The sequence below is a fragment of the Myotis lucifugus genome, unplaced genomic scaffold, assembly GCF_000147115.1.
Source record: "Myotis lucifugus unplaced genomic scaffold, Myoluc2.0 scaffold_51, whole genome shotgun sequence".
Classification (NCBI taxonomy): domain Eukaryota; kingdom Metazoa; phylum Chordata; class Mammalia; order Chiroptera; family Vespertilionidae; genus Myotis; species Myotis lucifugus.
In genome coordinates, this window is record NW_005871099.1 from 4,651,762 (window position 1) to 4,669,423 (window position 17,662).

The following is a 17,662-nucleotide window of genomic DNA, read 5'->3' on the forward strand; positions in this document are numbered from 1 at the left end:
CTGCCCCTGGGCCAGGCTGCAGCGGAAGCCTGTGAACCTCCGCACGCCTGTGGACCCTTGGCCGGACCCATGGTGGAGGGGCCTCTCCATGCCTGCGGACCCCCGGGCCGGCGCAGGGGGGCAGGGACATGAGCCTCCCATTCCCTGGGCCCATTGCCGAGGTTGGGGACGCAAGCCTCACGTCCAGGGGTTGGGGACACGAGCCTCATGTCCCTGGGCTGGTGCAGGGAGCAGGAACTTGAGCCTCACGTCCCAGGGCCCGTTGCCAGGGCTGGCGCAAGGAGCGGGGACACAACCTGCTGATGGGTCATTACGTGATGGCGTCCCCACCAATTTGCATATTATTCTATTATTAGGTAGATAGAAGACTATAGCATTCTGTGCATTACTTACATAACTTATTTAAATAAACTTCCATCCTTGTACACTTAGAGTGGTTACAAGTTTCAGTGCTTTATTAAATGTCCTTTATAAATATACTAGAGGCCTGGTCACAAAATTTGTGCAAAGGCCTTGGCCCTGGCTCCCGCCCACCATGGCAGCGGCTTTGTCCGGAAGGAAGGACGTCTGGAAGGACATCCGGTCTAATTAGCATATTATGCTTTTATTATTATAGATTTTGTGCACATGTCTGAAACTTATTTAGAAGTATATTTTCTGGGTCAAAGGTTATACCCATTTAAAAATTTAATAGATATTAGCAAATGCCCTTTAAATCAATTGTTCCAATTTATAGACCTTCATCTATGCATGAAACTACCTGTTTCCCCACATCCTTGGCAATAGTAGGTATTATTTATCCTTTTATTATTTGCTAAAGTGATGAGTAGAAAGGACACTATTTTGATGTTTTCATTCCACTTCTGTAAAAGTAAAGTTGAGTGTATTTTTATACCTTTATTAACCACTAGTATGTCTTACTTTATGAATTGCCTTTTGCTCATTGTTCTTTTGAACTATTGATTTTTTTATTATTGATTTGTAAAAGCTTCTTAAATATTAAAGATAGTAGCTCTACTCTTTTTTTAAATATGTTTTTATTGATTTTAAAGAGAGGAACGGAGGGGGAGAGAGAAACGTTGATGAGAGAGAGAAACATCAATCAGTTGCCTCCTACACAGCCCCTATTGGGGACCGAGCCTGCAACCTGGGCATGTGCCATGACCTAGAATGGAACCAGCAACCTCTCAGTGCTTGGGACGACATTCAACCAATGACATGAAAATTCATGAAGCATTCCATATTTAAAAAAAAAACACACACAAGAAAAGAAAATTTTGGGCCACACCAGCCAGGGCAGCTCTTCTCTGTTTTATGAATGTGAACATGCTCCCAAGTTTATGCTTTAACTTTCTATAGTATTTGTGTGTAGTATAGCTGTCTTACATTTTTATGTGTTCAAATTTATCAAGTTTAAGTTTCTATGTATTCAAATTTACCAGTAATTTTCTTTATGGTGTCTGTGTTTTGTATCAAATGTAGAAATACTTACTTGGCCCATTTTATTCAGTAAACATTATGATCACAGGCCTTGCACCTATGTGCTTTTCAAATTCTATAAAGATATTTGAAACATGGAATAAAATATCTTTTGTTCCAGAAAACAAAAATAAAATTGCAAACTATAAATTACTGTTTAATTAAATATTTACAACTTAAACCATATACCAGATTTATTAATTATTAAAAATGCATTTGAAAACAATTTATTGGACAGATTTTTCCCATCTCATCAAAGTTCTTATAAAGAAACGTGATTATAGAGATTACAGAGAAATCATAAATTAAATGTTTCCTATACCCAAACAATATCAAGGCAAAACTACAAAAATGGTTTTCAAAAAATTATAGTTAATATGGGTTGGGTACACCAAATATGTTTGGATGACTGACTAGACAGCTTCTAGAAGGGATAACTGAGGTCCCTGGTGTCTAGGAATAGCCGGTTCTTCAGCTCAAAGTCGAAAAAGAAAAAGAAAGAAGGAGGGTAAGAGAGAAAGAAAGGGCTGTGCTTTTTTCTAATATTAGTAGATTTTATTATTTATGTTTAAATTGTGGATTCATTAGTAATTAATTTTGATATGAAATATATGAAGCTTTTTTTCTCCTAGGAAGCCAGTTGTGTCTAATCCATTTGTTTATTTATTTAGTTAGTTATTAATATATTGTATTGATTTCAGAGAGGAAGGGGGGGAGAGAGAGAGAGAGAGAGAGAGAGAGAGAATGAGAGAGAGAGAGAGAGAGAGAATGAATGAATGACTCATCAATGGTGAGAGAGAATCATTGATTGGCTGCCTCCTGCAGCCCCTATAGGGAATCAAGCCCACAACCCAAGCATATGCTCTGACTGGGAATTGAACTGTGACCTCCTGGTTCATAGATCAGTACTCAACCACTGAGCCACACCAGCCGGGCTTTAAACTTTTTGAAAAGCTACCTTTGGTCATAAACTATATTCCCACAATGTATGTGTCTTCAATTCATTTTTTCAATAGGAGAACAAATTACTACTTACAATTGCAGGTTGGTTATCATTATTCTTTCAAAAGTTGTTTGAAAGTGGGAGACCTTTTTGGGGAAAAACAACTGGCTTCTCTACTACCTAACAAATGGGGGGGAGGTTGGAAATGTGTAAATACATGTTTTGAGAGGAAAAGAATTAAATATCACACTGAGGAATAGAAGAGTACTAGGAGTTCAGAGAAGAGCACAGCTGTGCTCCCTGAAAGCACTGTGAGAAGTTTGGTAGAGTAGGGAACGTTGGAGTGTGGTCTTGAAGTAGGGGCAGGTGTTGGAAGGCAGTGGTCTTCAAGCTGGGGTACCCATGCCCTTGATGGTACAAGGTCCAAAAGAGACATGACAGATGGCATTGAAGGTTCAATTTCTGGGTCTTTAGTCCATCTGTTCCCATTCATAAAACACATCAGCTAGAGTGCACAGCACAGGCAACCCCTGAAATGCTGGTCTTTGTCTAGAACAGGTACCTTCCACCCATCTCTACCTTATTATGGAGCATTTCACTTAAGTATAAAAGCCCTCTGGGTCACGAAACAAAGAAACAATCCTTTATGTTGGGGTACATGACCAGAAGTTCATGCTTTGGGGCCTAGGTGGCAAATTCTTTTGCAAGTGAGATCATTTCCAATACTTTGCTTTTAACAAAATTGAGAGAGAAACTAATTAAGTTGTCAGCTAATAGGTCATTAAAAACAATTTTTGATATGTTCACCAGGTGCTTTCGTAGAATTATAATTCAGAAATTCAAAGAAGAGTGATGATTCCCTAATGAAGCTCCTGCTAGCCCATCTATGTATCTATCTAAATGAGCTTTCCCAGAGCTTTTATATATAGAAATGAAAAATAGGAATAGATTGGATTCTGAACTCAGTCTAATTCAAACAATGAGAATATTCATTTTCAGATAAATTAACTAATTGGAGAAAAAAAATCCCTATCCTTGTAAGATACTTTTCCAACCAGTTTTTTTTTATTGTTTTCTATCTTGAATAATTGTTTATCTTCCTACAGTTGTAATAAGTAAAGGTAACTTAAACCAGGGATGAAAAAAATGAATACTTAGAGCCCTGTGGTTATTAGAAATGAAAGCAAAATTAATCTTTCAATTTACATACACATTTTTGTGGCAGAGTGGTAGATGAGGTGATCAGTAAAAGGCTTCTAAGCATGAAAATGTTTTCTATTGGGATAAAATTCTGTGGGCAAAGTGGGAATGGAAATAGAAGTTCAAGGTGGAAAGGAATGATATAAAAATTTCAACTATCAAAGAAGACCTTGTTGGTGTGTTTTTTAAGTGAAGAATGGTGGGTTTTAAATTGCTGGGATTCTTAGATTCCATTGGTGACATTAAAGGGTGATGGAAGAGTTTATTTTAAAATATCAATATTTACAATACTCCAGAAATGACATCTTTTGCAGTTACTGAAGCATTTCATATGTTTATTCAAAAAGATGCAGAAGATACATAGTTTTAAAAACATTTTAGGGAGGAGGATAGCAGCAAAATATTTTAAGGAGTTTGCCAGGAAAATCTTTTTCTAATGCTGGAGTCATGCTGATGTTTGTGGATTTATTGCAGAGAGGAGGATTGAAGACAGAGAAGAAAGGGACATAGCTCATGCAGCACACACAGTTCCAGGGGAAACATGGGCAGAACTAAGGAAGCAAGCAGAGGACTTAGGAGAGAGGAGAGACACTGTTTAACTGAGATTGGGGTCGGGGGGTGCGTTCCAGATGGTGTCCTTGAGCTAGAGCAGGGGGAAGTCCAAGAGGTAAGTTTGGATAGAGCATAGGACACTGATGACTTTGGACAATGAGAAGAGATCTTTGGAAACTCAGTTCTGGAGGAAAGAAGCCACAGTCTGCATTTAAGGCTGGGGGAGGGGATGTAACCTGGGAATATTAGAGCTGCTTTATATTCTGTCTACTCCCAAATGGGCTTAGTTGGTCAATCAGAGGGGAATTAAAGGATTTCCAAACATCAGAAGGAACCCAGTTTGAGGTCATCAGGTATGGTTACTAGCATACTTGGTTGGTTCACTTTCTCAGTGATGTGGTCCACTTGACTTGGGAGTGATGAGAGCATTTGGCAGAAGAATAGAGGAGGCTTCGGGGAGGCAGGGACTGTCAGCCTTGTCTACTGGTTTTCTGGTTTCTCCCTTCCTTCCTCCCTCCCTCCCTCCCTTCCTTCCTTCCTTCCTTCCTTCCTTCCTTCCTTCCTTCCTTCCTTCCTTCCTTCCTTCCTTCCTTCCTTCCTCCCTCCCTCCCTCCCTCCCTCCCTCCCTCCCTCCCTCGCTACCTCCCTTCTTTTTTTTCCTCACCCAAGGATATTTTTCCATTGATTTTTAGAGAGAGTGGAAGAGAGAGGGAAAAACAGACAAATATTGATGTGAGAGAAGCAGATCGATTGGTTACCTCCTGCACAAGTCCCCACCAGGGCCTGGGCCCTGGAGGAGCCTACAACTGAGGTATGTGCCCTTGACTGGAATCAAACTTGGGACCCTTCCGTCCGCAGGCGATGCTCTATCCACTGAGCCAGAAGGGCTGTGGCATAATTTCTTCTCTTTTTTCCACAGTACTTACCACCTTCTAACATACCATAGAATTTATTGGTTATTTTTATTGCCTTATGTAGGATATATGATGCAGGGAACTCTGCTTTGTTCACCAGTGTTCTAGTGACTTGGGATCAAGTCACTAGAACACGGCATAGTTTGTGCTTAATAAATATCTATTGAGTAAGCATTCAATGAAAGAACAGATATGTTTATGCATTATACATTTATTATTTCCTTAATTAACAAAGTGATGTTCAGCCTGCAAGGGGGTTTATGTTGGCACAACTCAGAGGGAAGAAAATAAAGTGGAACCTCTAACTCACACCATACACAAAACAAAAATAAATTTCAGATGCAGTAAAGACTTAAGTGTACATAATTAAACAACAAAAACTTTGGAATAAAATCTAGGAGACCAGCCTGGGCAGCGTGCCTCAGTGGTTGAGCATCGACTTAGGAACTAGGAGGTCACGGTTCGATTCCTGATCAGGGCACATGTCCAGATTGCGGGCTGATCCCCAGTGGGGGGTGTGCAGGAGGCAGCCAATTGATTCTCTCTCATCATTGATGTTTCTATCTCTCCCTCTCCCTTCCTCTCTGAAATCAATAAAACTATATTTTAAAAAAAGAAGAAACTAGAAAACTAACAAAAATAATTTAAAACAAAATCTAGGAGACCAGATGAACCATCTAGGATGGGGCAGATCCTCTTAACTAATGAAGAAAACTCAGGAGCCATAAAGAGAAAGAGGGACACATTTGACAATATGAAAACTTTAAGGAATATGTGTGATAGAAGGCAACAGAGTCAGCAGACAAATGATAGATTTCGAGGAAGTATTTGAAATGTTGATAAGAGCAAATGGGTTATCTTTAACACAAAAATCAAAAGACTCTTAAAAATTGAGCAGAACATGATTGGCATATAATCAAATCTAAAAGGCTAATAAAGAAATGATATTTAGATAAACTTAGGGACATGGAATTAAAGTATCAAAAGTTATCACTTTATACCCATCTGAGGAAAGTTAAAAGTACATGGTGTCTGTTGCTGGCAGGAATGTGGGGAAAGTATGTTCTCTTGGTGAGCTGGTAGAAATCTGAATTGTCACAGCCTTGTTGAAAAGCAGTCTGATGACATTCATCAGAATTAAAAATACACTTCTTGGCTTTGCATTAACACTCCTGGGACTCTCTTAGAAATAAAACCGCAATTTTTTAGTTAGAGATATAAACAAATAAATGTTTATTGCAGTATGGTTTATCATGGCAAAAGACTGGGAAGAAAAAGTGAATGTTCTTCAGTAAGGGACTAGTTGAACACATTACAGTATCATTCTCACCATAGTGTGTGTGCAATATTCAAAAGGAATGCATTAGCCTACCTGTAGAGAAAGGTACTAGATTAGTTACAGGGTTACCTGGGAAGGTCATAACTATGAAATGGGAAATGAGGGGAGGGGAAGGCAAATTAAAAGGAAAAAAATACTGTACTAAAGGACAAAAAAGTATGCCATAATCCCATTTATGTAAAATGATGCCTGTGTAGGTAATGACATTTGAAATTAGCCTTCAGACTTATAGGCAAGTTTTAAAAAAAGTCAGGTCCAGAAAATTCTATGTCAAATCAATGCCAACTTAGTATTACATTTCTTCAGGAAATATAAGAGTTTTTGAAATGTAAATTCTAGGGCAGGTAGAATGAATGTGTTCTGGGTTCTTCTGTCCTCCTTCCCCCACCCCTCCACCTTCTCTCAGCCCATGACGGCATCGTGATTAAGATTGAGGTGCAGACCAACGACGAGGGCTCAGAGAGCTTGGAGACGCCAGAGCCCCTGATGGGACAGGTGGAAGAACATGGCTTCCAGGACTCGGAGCTGGGTGACCCGTGTGGAGAACAGCCAGATCTGGACATGCAGGAGCAGGAAAACATGTTGGAGGAGTCCACAGAAGGCTCCGGCGAGTTCAGCGAGCTCAAGCAGATGCTGGTGCAGCAGAGAAACTGCACAGGTCAGTCGGGGCAGGGACACTGATGGTTCAACAGGTGTGACAGAAACCAAGCACAACCTCAGGTACAAGCTTCCTGCCTCAGGGTTTATGAGCATCTGTCTCTGGGCTAGGGAAGAGGTGTTAAAGCCAAATACTAGGTCAGGCAGGATCCCTCCTTCTACAGGCAGGAGAAGCTCAAATGAATTGCCCAAGATGGTGGCAAAGCTAAAACTTCCCTGTGCTGACATGTCCTTGATTGTTCTTATGTCACACTAGATCTCTCACCTGACTTGAAAATTTCAACCCTTGGAGAGCACGTTTTTTTGTTTTGTTAATCCTCACCTCAAGATCTTTTTTTCATTGATTTTTAGAGAGAGTGTAAGGAAGGGGAAGAGAAAGAAATATCAATGTGAGAGAGACACATCAGTTGGCTGCCTTCTGCACGTGCCCAGGACCCTTCAGTCCAAGGACCGATGCTCTAAACACTGAACCAAACTGGCTAGGGCCAGAGCACATTTTATATATATACTAAAGGCCTGGTGCACGGATTCGTGCACCGGTGGGGTCCCCCAGCCTGGCCTGCGCCCTCTTGCAATCTGGGACCCCTCAGGGGATCTTAGACTGCTGGTTTCGGCCCGATCCCCACAGGAGGCCTGGCCTTCGGGGATCTGGCCAAAACTGGCAGTCCAACATCCCCCGAGGGATGTAGTAGTGCATGAAGCGGCAGGCAGCTGGGGAAGAGCCGCTCCTGCTCATCCCAGCCCTGCTGCACCTTCTGCCACCAGTAGCAGCTGCACTCGCCAGGTGTGAGCCTGGCATCTGGCGCCCATTGGTCAGCTGAGCGGCACTTCCACTGTGGGAGCTCACTGACCACCAAGAGGCAGCTCCTACATTGGTGGTCAGTGCACATCATAGTGACTGGTTGACTGGTGGTTCGGTTGCTTAGGGTTTTATATATATAGACTAGAGGCCTGGTACATGAAATTTATGCACTGGGGGTGGGGTCCCTCAGCCTGGCCTGCACCCTCTCACAGTCCAGGATCCCTTGGAGGATGTCCACCTATGAAATTTGTGCACTTGGGGGGGTGGTCCTTCAACCCAGCCTGCGCCCTCTCGCAGTCCGGGAGCCCTCGGGGGATGTCCGACTGCTGCAGAGGCGGGAAAGGCTTCCACCACCGCCATTGTGTTCGCCAGTCGTGAGCCCTGCTTCTGGCTGAGCAGCGCTCCCCCTCTGGGAGCGCACTGACCACCAGGGGGCAGCTCCTGCATTGAGCGTCTGCCCCTGGTGGTCAGTGCGCATCATAGCGACCGGTCATTCTGCGGTTTGGTCAATTTGCATATTAGCCTTTTATTATATAGGATATTTTATTTCAGAGAGGAAGGGAGAGAGAGAATCATCAATGATGAGAATCATTGATTGGCTGCCTCCTACACGCCTCCTATAGGGGATCAAGCCCACAACCTGGGCATGTACCCTGAATGGGAATTGAACTGTGAACTCCTGGTTCATAGGTAAACGCTCAACCAGTGAGCGACACTGGCCAGGCGAGAGCACATGTTTTAAAACAACTGACTGTGCTTTTTTAGTAGAATCTAGGCATCATTTTGATTTAATTATAAAATTTCAGGGTCACCATTCTGCAAACTTATGAGTCCAAGGAAAACAGTAGAAAGTGGGCTTGCACAGCCTCATCCCAGGATATCTTTTGTGGTCATTTTCTGATGCTGAACCAACCATCCATGCATTCCTAAGAAGAAGCCCTACCTGATTGTGATGGTGTCTTTCTTAAACCTATATTAGACCTTGTTAGCTACTATTTTATACAGGAGCTTTATAACTGCATTCATAAATAAAATGAACCTGAAGTTCTCTTGAATCATCCTTATCTGTATTGGAAACAATATTGTAGTAGACTTAACCAATGATCTGGAAAGCTTTTGCTCTTTTTTTATATTCTAAAAGTAATGTATAATATAGGAACTAAGTATGTTCCTTGAATTTTTTTATTTTTAACATTTTTTAAAAATATATTTTATTGATTTTTTACAGAGAGGAAGGGAGAGGGATAGAGAGTTAGAAACATCGATGAGAGAGAAACATCGATCAGCTGCCTCCTGCACACTCCCCACCGAGGATGTGCCCGCAACCAAGGTACATGCCCTTGGCTGGAATCGAACCTGGGACCCTTGAGTCCGCAGGCTGACACTCTATCCACTGAGCCAAACCGGTTAGGGCTGTTCCTTGAATTTTTGGTAGAACTCACTTGGGTTTGGATAATTGATTATGTGTGAAAGTCAACCATCGTAGCAGTTTACATATTCTTTATATTTAGAAATATGTCCACATCCATTTTCTATTTATTTATTTTCCAATTTTTATTTATTGAATTGAGAGAGAGAGAGAGAGAGAAACATTGATTTGTTGTTCCCCTTATTCATGCATTCATTGGTTACTTCTCATATGTGCCCTGACGGGAGATCAAACCCACAACCTTGGCATATTGGATGACACTAACCAGCTGAGCTACCTGGCCAGGGCATTTTAGTTAGGTTTTCTAAAGTATTATGTTGATTTTTAAAAGTTTTTTTATTTTATCTGTAGGTGATTCCTCTGCAGTTTGCCTTTTTGCGCCTAATAAAATGTGGACATCCTTGGTCAAAAAATGTGGATCTAGTTCCTTATTTTTATCTTTTACACATTTTTTATTATCCTCACCCAAGGATATACGTATGTATATTTTTAATTGTAGAGAGAGAAAGGGGAAGGAGAGAAAAAGAGAGCAACATCAGTGTGAGAGAGAAAAATTGATTGGTTGCCTCCCATACATGCCCCAATTGGAGATCAAACCTGCTACCTAGGTATGTGCCCCGACCAGGAATCGAACCTGCAACCTTTTGGTGTACAAGAGAATGCTCCAACCAACTGAGCCACACCAGCCAGGGCTAGCTCCTTATCCTATACAAGAGGCCCAGTGCACGAAATTCGTCCCTCAGCCTGGCCTGTGCCCTCTTACAGTCCAGAAGCCATTGGGGACGTCCGACTGCCAGCTTAGGCCTTGGGGATTGGGCCAAAGCCGGCAGTCAGACATCCCCCAAGGGACCCTGGACTGCGAGAGGGTGCAGGGCGGGCTGAGGGACACCCCCTGCCCTCCAGTGCACGAATGTCATGTACCGGGCCTCTAGTTTTTAAATAACTGCATGCTGTTTCAGAAGTCTTTTTAATATACCGTGTTGTCTTTCACAAAAGAATAGTGAATTGATTCCAGTCAAGGGCATGTACCTTGGTTGCGAGCACATCCCTAGTAGGGGGTGTGCAGGAGGCAGCTGATTAATGTTTCTCTCTCATCGATGTTTCTAACTCTCTATCCCTCTCCCTTCTTCTCTGTAAAAAATCAGTAAAATATATTTTTTAAAAAAAGAATAGTGAAAGACACAAAGCAAATTGTGAGTAGATGCTAAATTAGACCTTCATAACAGAAATTCCAGATTGTCCTTTGAACAGTCCCCACTAATTCTATTAGAACCTTAGAAAATTACTAAATAGTCCTTTTGGGATTTTGAGCCATGAATTTTAGGGCCAGATGTTCCATTCTTATTTCATTAAGAAAAAACAACTATGATGCTGAGTCATTGAGATTCTTTCTCTTTCTCTCTGAAATAAAATATATAAATATATAATGTGCTGGAGAGTCTGAATCCTCTAAGGCCTACACTTCCCCCTCTGTCTTTCACAAACAACCCTGGATAAACACCAGGGCAGCTAGTTACCAACCTCGAAAGCTGCTTCCCCCTTCCCTGTCTTTTAAGCATGTGGTCCTAGGACCTTCTAGATCACTTGCTGTCAAGAATCCTGACAGTACTGAGGCAGCGTTGTCTTATGGAGCTCAGCACATCTATGTTCTGACTATCACACTGCAATTGTTTTGGCTTCAGAGGAGTAGTAGAAAGTGCTATGGCCTAGCAGTCACTGATAAACTTACAAGACCTTGCCGGTCACACGCTGCCAGCTTCAGTTTCTCTGTCAGTTGAGGGGATTGAGTAGGTGGTTCCCAAACTGCAAGCTCTGGAAGTTCTGACTTTATTTACTTTATTTGGGAACACAACTTGATATCTACAGTCTTGGATGCCCCATGTCTGTGAAATGGGGATAAGATACAGTGAATATGAAAGGAGAGAATAGGTATGAAGTGCTTTGGAAAAGTTCTGTTTGCTTTTAAGAATTCCACAAGTGCAGATTGTTATTGCATCTTCCATCTCACAGGTGGGATTAGAAAAGTGACTTTCTCAGGTCACACAAAGTTGGTCAGTGTGACTAAAAATAGAATCCCCCATTAACAGTGTTTAGGGAGTACCAAATAAGTACAAGGCACTTGAGAAAACCCAAACAGGCGTGGGAGGCCACTCCTTTTCCCTAGGACTTACATTCTCATGGGCCACAGGAACACAGCCTTATTTAGGTCGTAAAGGACCAGATTAGAGGGGGGAGGGGAAGGACATTCGTTAGTGGGAGTGTTTGTGGCATTCACACCAGGGCTTGTGGGAAAGGCAGATAAAACCCCCTACCCCAGCTTCAGGGTTGGTAGAGCCTGACTGTGCAGGTGAGTCATCCACCTGTGCAGGTGAGATGCTGCAGGGGAAGGCTGAATTCTCAGTCCTGAGGAGGTGCACCCCACATGCTGAGGGCTGCAGGTTGGGATGATCAGGGAAGGTTTTAGGGAGATGAGAGGATTGGAGCTGGGTGTTAATTGATGGGCACGATTTGGAGACATGGGAACGGGGTGGGGGGGGGGGTGAGTAAAGGTACCTGAGGAGAAATCTCCAGTTGAGTCAGAAAAGATGTAGCCAGTGGGGCTGAGCTGAGTTCAGGTAGAGGAGACCCGGTGACAACTCGATGAGTCAAGACCCTTCGGATACAGCGGGAAGAAACCCAACCCTTAAGTAGCTTAAATGGAAAATTAGTTTATGGGCTTGAATAACTGGTAGGTTCACATGTATGCCAACCTCAGCACCTGGATCTGGGGGGCCCCTCAAGAGGACTCACATACTGGTGTTCTTTCCTTCTGATTACTAGCAATGTGGGAAATGGGCACCAGCAACTCGCCTTACGTAAAGTTCCGAGAGGGTCTGGGCTCATTCCTGAACCAAATGGATATATTGGTTATTTATCCAACCCTGTGGCTGTGGGGATCACAGTGGCAGGCACTGGAAAGTCTTGTCCCAAAGAAAGGAATTAGGGAGACAATATTTGTGCCATGCTTGTTGGTGAGGATGGAGCGATGCTTACCTAGATTCGCGTTGCCAGCGCTAGGCAGCAGCTAATGTCTTCTTGCTGTCTCTCCCTGTGCCTGGAGCAGAGGGGATCGTGATCAAAACCGAGGAACAGGAGGAGGAGGAGGAAGAAGAGGAGGAGGACGAGCTGCCGCAGCACTTGCAGGACCTCGGGGAGCTGTCCGGGAGATACAGCGCCAGCATATACCAGACCCCGCTGCCAGGGGAGCTGTCCCCTGAGGGCGAGGAGAGCCCCCCGCCCCTGCAGCTAGGAAACCCGGTGGTGAAGAGGCTGGCGCCCATGTCCCATGGCGACCGGCACATGGGTGACCGGCACATGAGCGACAACCGGAGCTCCTCGAGTCAGCAGCAGCGGAACCGGCGTGGAGAGCGGCCCTTCACCTGCATGGAGTGCGGCAAGAGCTTCCGGCTGAAGATCAACCTCATCATCCACCAGCGCAACCACATCAAGGAGGGGCCCTACCAGTGCTCTGAGTGCGAGGTCAGCTTTCGGCACAAGCAGCAGCTCACGCTGCACCAGCGCATCCATCGCGTCCGTGGAGGCTACGTGTCGCCAGAGCGTGGGCCAGGCTTCGCTTCCAAGCACACGCTCAAGCCACGCCCCAAGTCGCCCAGCTCAGGCAGTGGCGGCGGCCCCAAGCCCTACAAGTGCGCTGAGTGCGACAGCAGCTTCAGCCACAAGTCGAGCCTGACCAAGCACCAGATCACGCACACGGGTGAGCGGCCCTATACATGCCCGGAGTGCAAGAAGAGCTTCCGCCTGCACATCAGCCTGGTCATCCACCAGCGTGTGCATGCGGGCAAACACGAAGTCTCCTTCATCTGCAGTCTGTGCGGCAAGAGCTTCAGCCGCCCTTCTCACCTGCTGCGCCACCAGCGGACTCACACGGGCGAGCGGCCCTTCAAGTGCCCCGAGTGCGAGAAGAGCTTCAGCGAGAAATCCAAGCTCACCAACCACTGTCGCGTGCACTCCCGGGAGCGCCCTCACTCCTGTCCAGAGTGTGGCAAGAGCTTCATCCGCAAGCACCACCTGCTGGAGCACCGGCGCATCCACACAGGCGAGCGGCCCTACCACTGCGCGGAGTGTGGCAAGCGCTTCACGCAGAAGCATCACCTGTTGGAGCACCAGCGCGCCCACACAGGCGAGCGGCCCTATCCCTGCACGCACTGCGCAAAGTGCTTCCGCTACAAGCAGTCGCTCAAGTACCACCTGCGGACCCACACAGGCGAATGAGCCGCCGCCCAGCCTGCCTGCCCAGAGGCCTGAACCCAGCGGGCAGGGCACCCCTCTAAGCCCCCAGCCCCTTTGCTGTGAGCCCCCCTCTCCTTTCGTCCCTCCTCCCAAGGACACAGGGGTCCTGAGACCAGGTTGCTTGCTGCCGTGTTTACCGGGGCTCCAGGGGTGGGGAGAGCTTGGACCTGGGGGAACCCCTTCAGGCTGTTAATTTCCTTGACAATAAAATGGATGAAACCAATCAGCACGGGGGGAGTGATTTGGCCGCCTGCCACTGGGAGGGGCGGTGCAAGGGCACTTAGTTGGGGATAGAACTTTATAATTACCTTTTGGATACTGTGGTTCTATTTGATAATAATAGAGTAATTTTTTAAAAGATGAGTGTTTCCTGTTTGCCGTTTTTGTTTGGTTTTGAAGGGGAGGGGTTGAGAAGGTGGCCAAGGGACATCATGTGCCTAGTGTCAGTTGACAGGTTTTCTTGAGTCCCTTTTATGTGCTTATTCCCTATGTTGGATGGTGAAGGGGATGCAGATCCCACTGATTATAAAATCGAAGAGAGACAGGGCTAAGGAGCTTGAAACAGTGAATGGGCCTGTGGAAGTGTAGAAGCTCCTGGCGCCCTGATGTGGGCAGACAAGTGGGAGTTCAGGGGGAGGCAGGAAGAGTGACAGGTCTAGCATGGCCTGGAAAGATGGTCCTACAGCAAAAGCTGGGTGCTTCCCTCAGGACCAAGCAGCCTGCTGAGCTTGAAATGTGGCTGGAGGGTGGTGTGGCTGGTGGCAGGGAGGCATAGGGAAGGGGTGCAGAGGACCCTGGGGCCAGTCTTAGGGGAAACCATAAAAGAAGACACCATTCTGGACTTTTTAAAATTTTGTTTGTATGTTGCCCTAAAACTCTCTAGATTTGTTACATGCATGAATGCACCCTGGTTTCGCTGGGTATTCATTACCAATTGCCATCCAGCGAGGCCTAAAGAAAATGCAGGCATGTTCCATTGCCCACAGAGCAAATGACTCATTCTGCTCCTGGGTTTGGCAGTGACCCAGAGAGAATTCAGGTAATATGGGCCAGTTCATGGAGGCTAATGGAGTGCCCCACTCCTCCATGAGAACTGGGGAGGCCAGACTTCACTGAAGGCAGAGAGACTGACCTGAGAGACAAGAAGTAGGCAGACTAAGTCATGAGTCTGGGAGTGGGGAGGGGGCCAACACACAGGAGAATTAGAGGGAGGAGATGCTACACTATTGTCAGAAAGGACCATAGCAGTCAGCCCACCTCCTTTCCTTGTAAAGATGCATAAATCATGGAAAGGGGAAGTGACACCCAAAAGCTGATTCTTGAAAGGATATGACTTCTCTGTTTACACTGCAAATTTGTAAAAGGATGGTAGGACATCAAGGCAGACAGCCAGAGCAGGGGCAGAGGCTGGGTTGGCACAAAGAGCTGGAGAGGTGGCCAGTCTTAATCCAGATCTCCAGAACCAGCTGGAGAGGAGTCACATCCAGAAGCAGGGACTTATATGCAGGAAACAGTGCCAAGCACACAGTGCTCTACTGACCACAGGAGCTGGAGAAGTCAGGACAGCTTCTCCGTGGAGGTGGATCTGTGGGCTGGGAGAATTCCATAGATGAGGAAGGCCTTTGGGTGGGGGTATTCGGAAGTGTGGAAAGTGGGCTCTAATTGATGAGAGAACAGTGATTGATTTGGGAGAGAACTTGTGGAGAGAAAACGGGGTCAACAAGGTTGGCTTGGAGTAGACCTGGGGTGCAGAGGGATCTCAGGCTTCAAGACTGGAGTTTGAATTTGACCTTTTATGAGAAATCACCGAAGACTGCTGAGCAGGAGAGAACATTGATGCAAATAGATGGCAAAAGACTGAACCTGGAGAAGGAATCCTACCATAGACATGGGAGAACCAACTGTATTCAATGGATGGGTCATGATGATGTTGAAGGATGGCTGAGGAAATGGCTCTTTTGAACACCAGCGTATTTGAAGCCTTGAAGAGGTGTTAGCAGAGATTTTTTGGAAATATTTAGTGGAGGGCCATTGCTGCTCCAAATCTTGACTAGTCCTGGAATTTGAGGACCAAAGAGTGCTGGAAATATTCTGACTCAAGTGAAAGATGATGTTTTGGGATGAAATCCAGGGTAGGAACTCAGAGAGTAACTTCATTTGTTATGCATTTACCAAGAATGGTGCTAACAAGCTTTCTTTTTCTAGGCATCTGGTGTAAAGGATTCAGTATAGTCAAAGACTGGTACTTCTTATGTGGAGCTGGGCTGTCAGGGAATCTCTGTGTCCCTATCTCCCTTTCCCTCTTCAGGCCTCTTCCTTCTAAGCATCCAGCACCCTGTACTCCAGTCGTCCCTCTCCTCATCCTGACACCTTGATACCATCATGATTCTCACTTTCCACCTGGCATAAGTTCCATAGTGGTCCGAGGCCGACATCTACAGAGATGGTCACTGAAGTGTGGACAGCCTCTGGGGTCAAGCAGATGTAGATTTCAATTTAGTTGTGTGAACTTGCACAAATTAACAGAATACCAACTTCCGCATCTGTTCAGGGGGATAACAAAGTTCCCATTGTTCTGAGGCTTAAATAACAAAGAATAAATACATAGCAAAGGCATTGGCACCTACTAAAGTTTTGATAGAAGTTGTCTAGAAGCTAAAATTTCATTATGAGCTTCTAGCTAATAATGCCAGCTTAATTTCATTAAAACAGAAGTTCACATAGGTGGTGGACTGGCAGTGTATTTTAAAAGAATGAATCTCTGAAAAGGAAATTTCCCCAGCAAGCAGAAGCGGAAAATTATTTTCATGTGAGGAAGTTCAAATCAAACCACATAGGCAACTACACTGGGTCACGATATCATAGTTGTTGTTGGTGGTGGGGGGGCGTTCAACTCACCTTGCAGCCGCTCGCCAGAGTTTGCAGTGGGTAATACCCTCCTTACTGGGTATGTGGTACTCTTTCATAGTGCTTCCCAAGAGTGCCCTTAATTTAATTAGAAAGCCAGACTTTCAAACTCCTAAATTGTCACTTGCCACTGGCCCCATGGGGTTCTGTACCAGAAAGAATAATTGCCACTTACTGAGCACATCTTACTTTAGAAGACTTTGCCTTCTAAACAATGCATAATTCTGCTGTGTGCATCGTTTGACTCGTTTTATAGGCGAGGAGCTTGAGGTTCAGAGAGATTGGGCCCAAAGTCACACAGCAATCAAATGGTAGAGCCAGGATTTGAACCTGTGTCTTATTCTGAAGTCCATGTGCTTGGCCACAAAGTTCTTTCCCTGGGACCTGAAAGATTATTGAAAAAAGGAAAGCCAGCGCCTCTTTCAAATTATTCCATTTTATTCTTAGACAAAATGAAGGAAAACAACATATCAAGCAGAACATGCTCTGTGCCATATGTTTGTCAAAATTATGAATGTAGTAAGAAAATAAAACTTTTAGAGGCAAAAATGGCCTTGGTGTCCAGCCTATGGTTTTCCAACTGGAGAAGTTGAGACAAAGAGGAGCAGGTTGCCTTGCTGGCTTGGTCACTCATGGAGGTCAGCAAATGGAGCAGGGCCTGGCACCTTAGGGATGCTCACTGTCACACAGCCCCCATTTTTATTAATATATGTGTGCAAAGCATTGTGCTGACCTTCATGGAGAAACAAAGGATCAGGAAGCCATCCACTGCCATGACCACACTTAGAACCTGATGGAGATTCTGTGGCCTAATTCTCTAGACTCAGCCTTTGGGAGTCTGGAGAGCCGAGACCATCATGGAGACCTGTAGGCAGAAAGAGCCCACCTCCATCTTTTCTCTGTCCCTCCTGTTAGGGTAGCTTTAACTAGCCAGGTGTCTGCGGGGACCTTTCCTGAGGCAATGTGGTAGTGGCTCTTCAGATTAAGGGATCAGGGCCAGAGGCCTCTGGGCCCTACTGTTGCCAGGGCAACGGTGAATCAGGCCAAGGCCTCTCCTCCAGCTTTCTGGAAAGTGTTTGGTGCTGAGGCCTCTGCTGCTTCCCAGGCATAGTGGATCTCTAGATTTAAATTAAAATCGATTCTGCATTTT

At 45.1% G+C, this 17,662-nt stretch overlaps 1 protein-coding gene across 2 annotated transcripts in view; it reads left to right on the top strand.

The window, feature by feature from the left end:
• Positions 1-13,831, top strand: part of ZNF777 (zinc finger protein 777) — a 32,101-nt gene extending 18,270 nt beyond the window's left edge. For both annotated transcript variants that reach the window (XM_006088692.3, XM_006088693.3), the window contains exons 5-6: positions 6,834-7,085; positions 12,419-13,831. In XM_006088692.3, coding sequence (XP_006088754.2) covers positions 6,834-7,085; positions 12,419-13,587 — 1,421 coding nt within the window. In that variant the 3' untranslated portion in view covers positions 13,588-13,831. The remainder of the gene's footprint in view (positions 1-6,833; positions 7,086-12,418) is intronic.
• Positions 13,832-17,662: the final 3,831 nt, after the last annotated feature.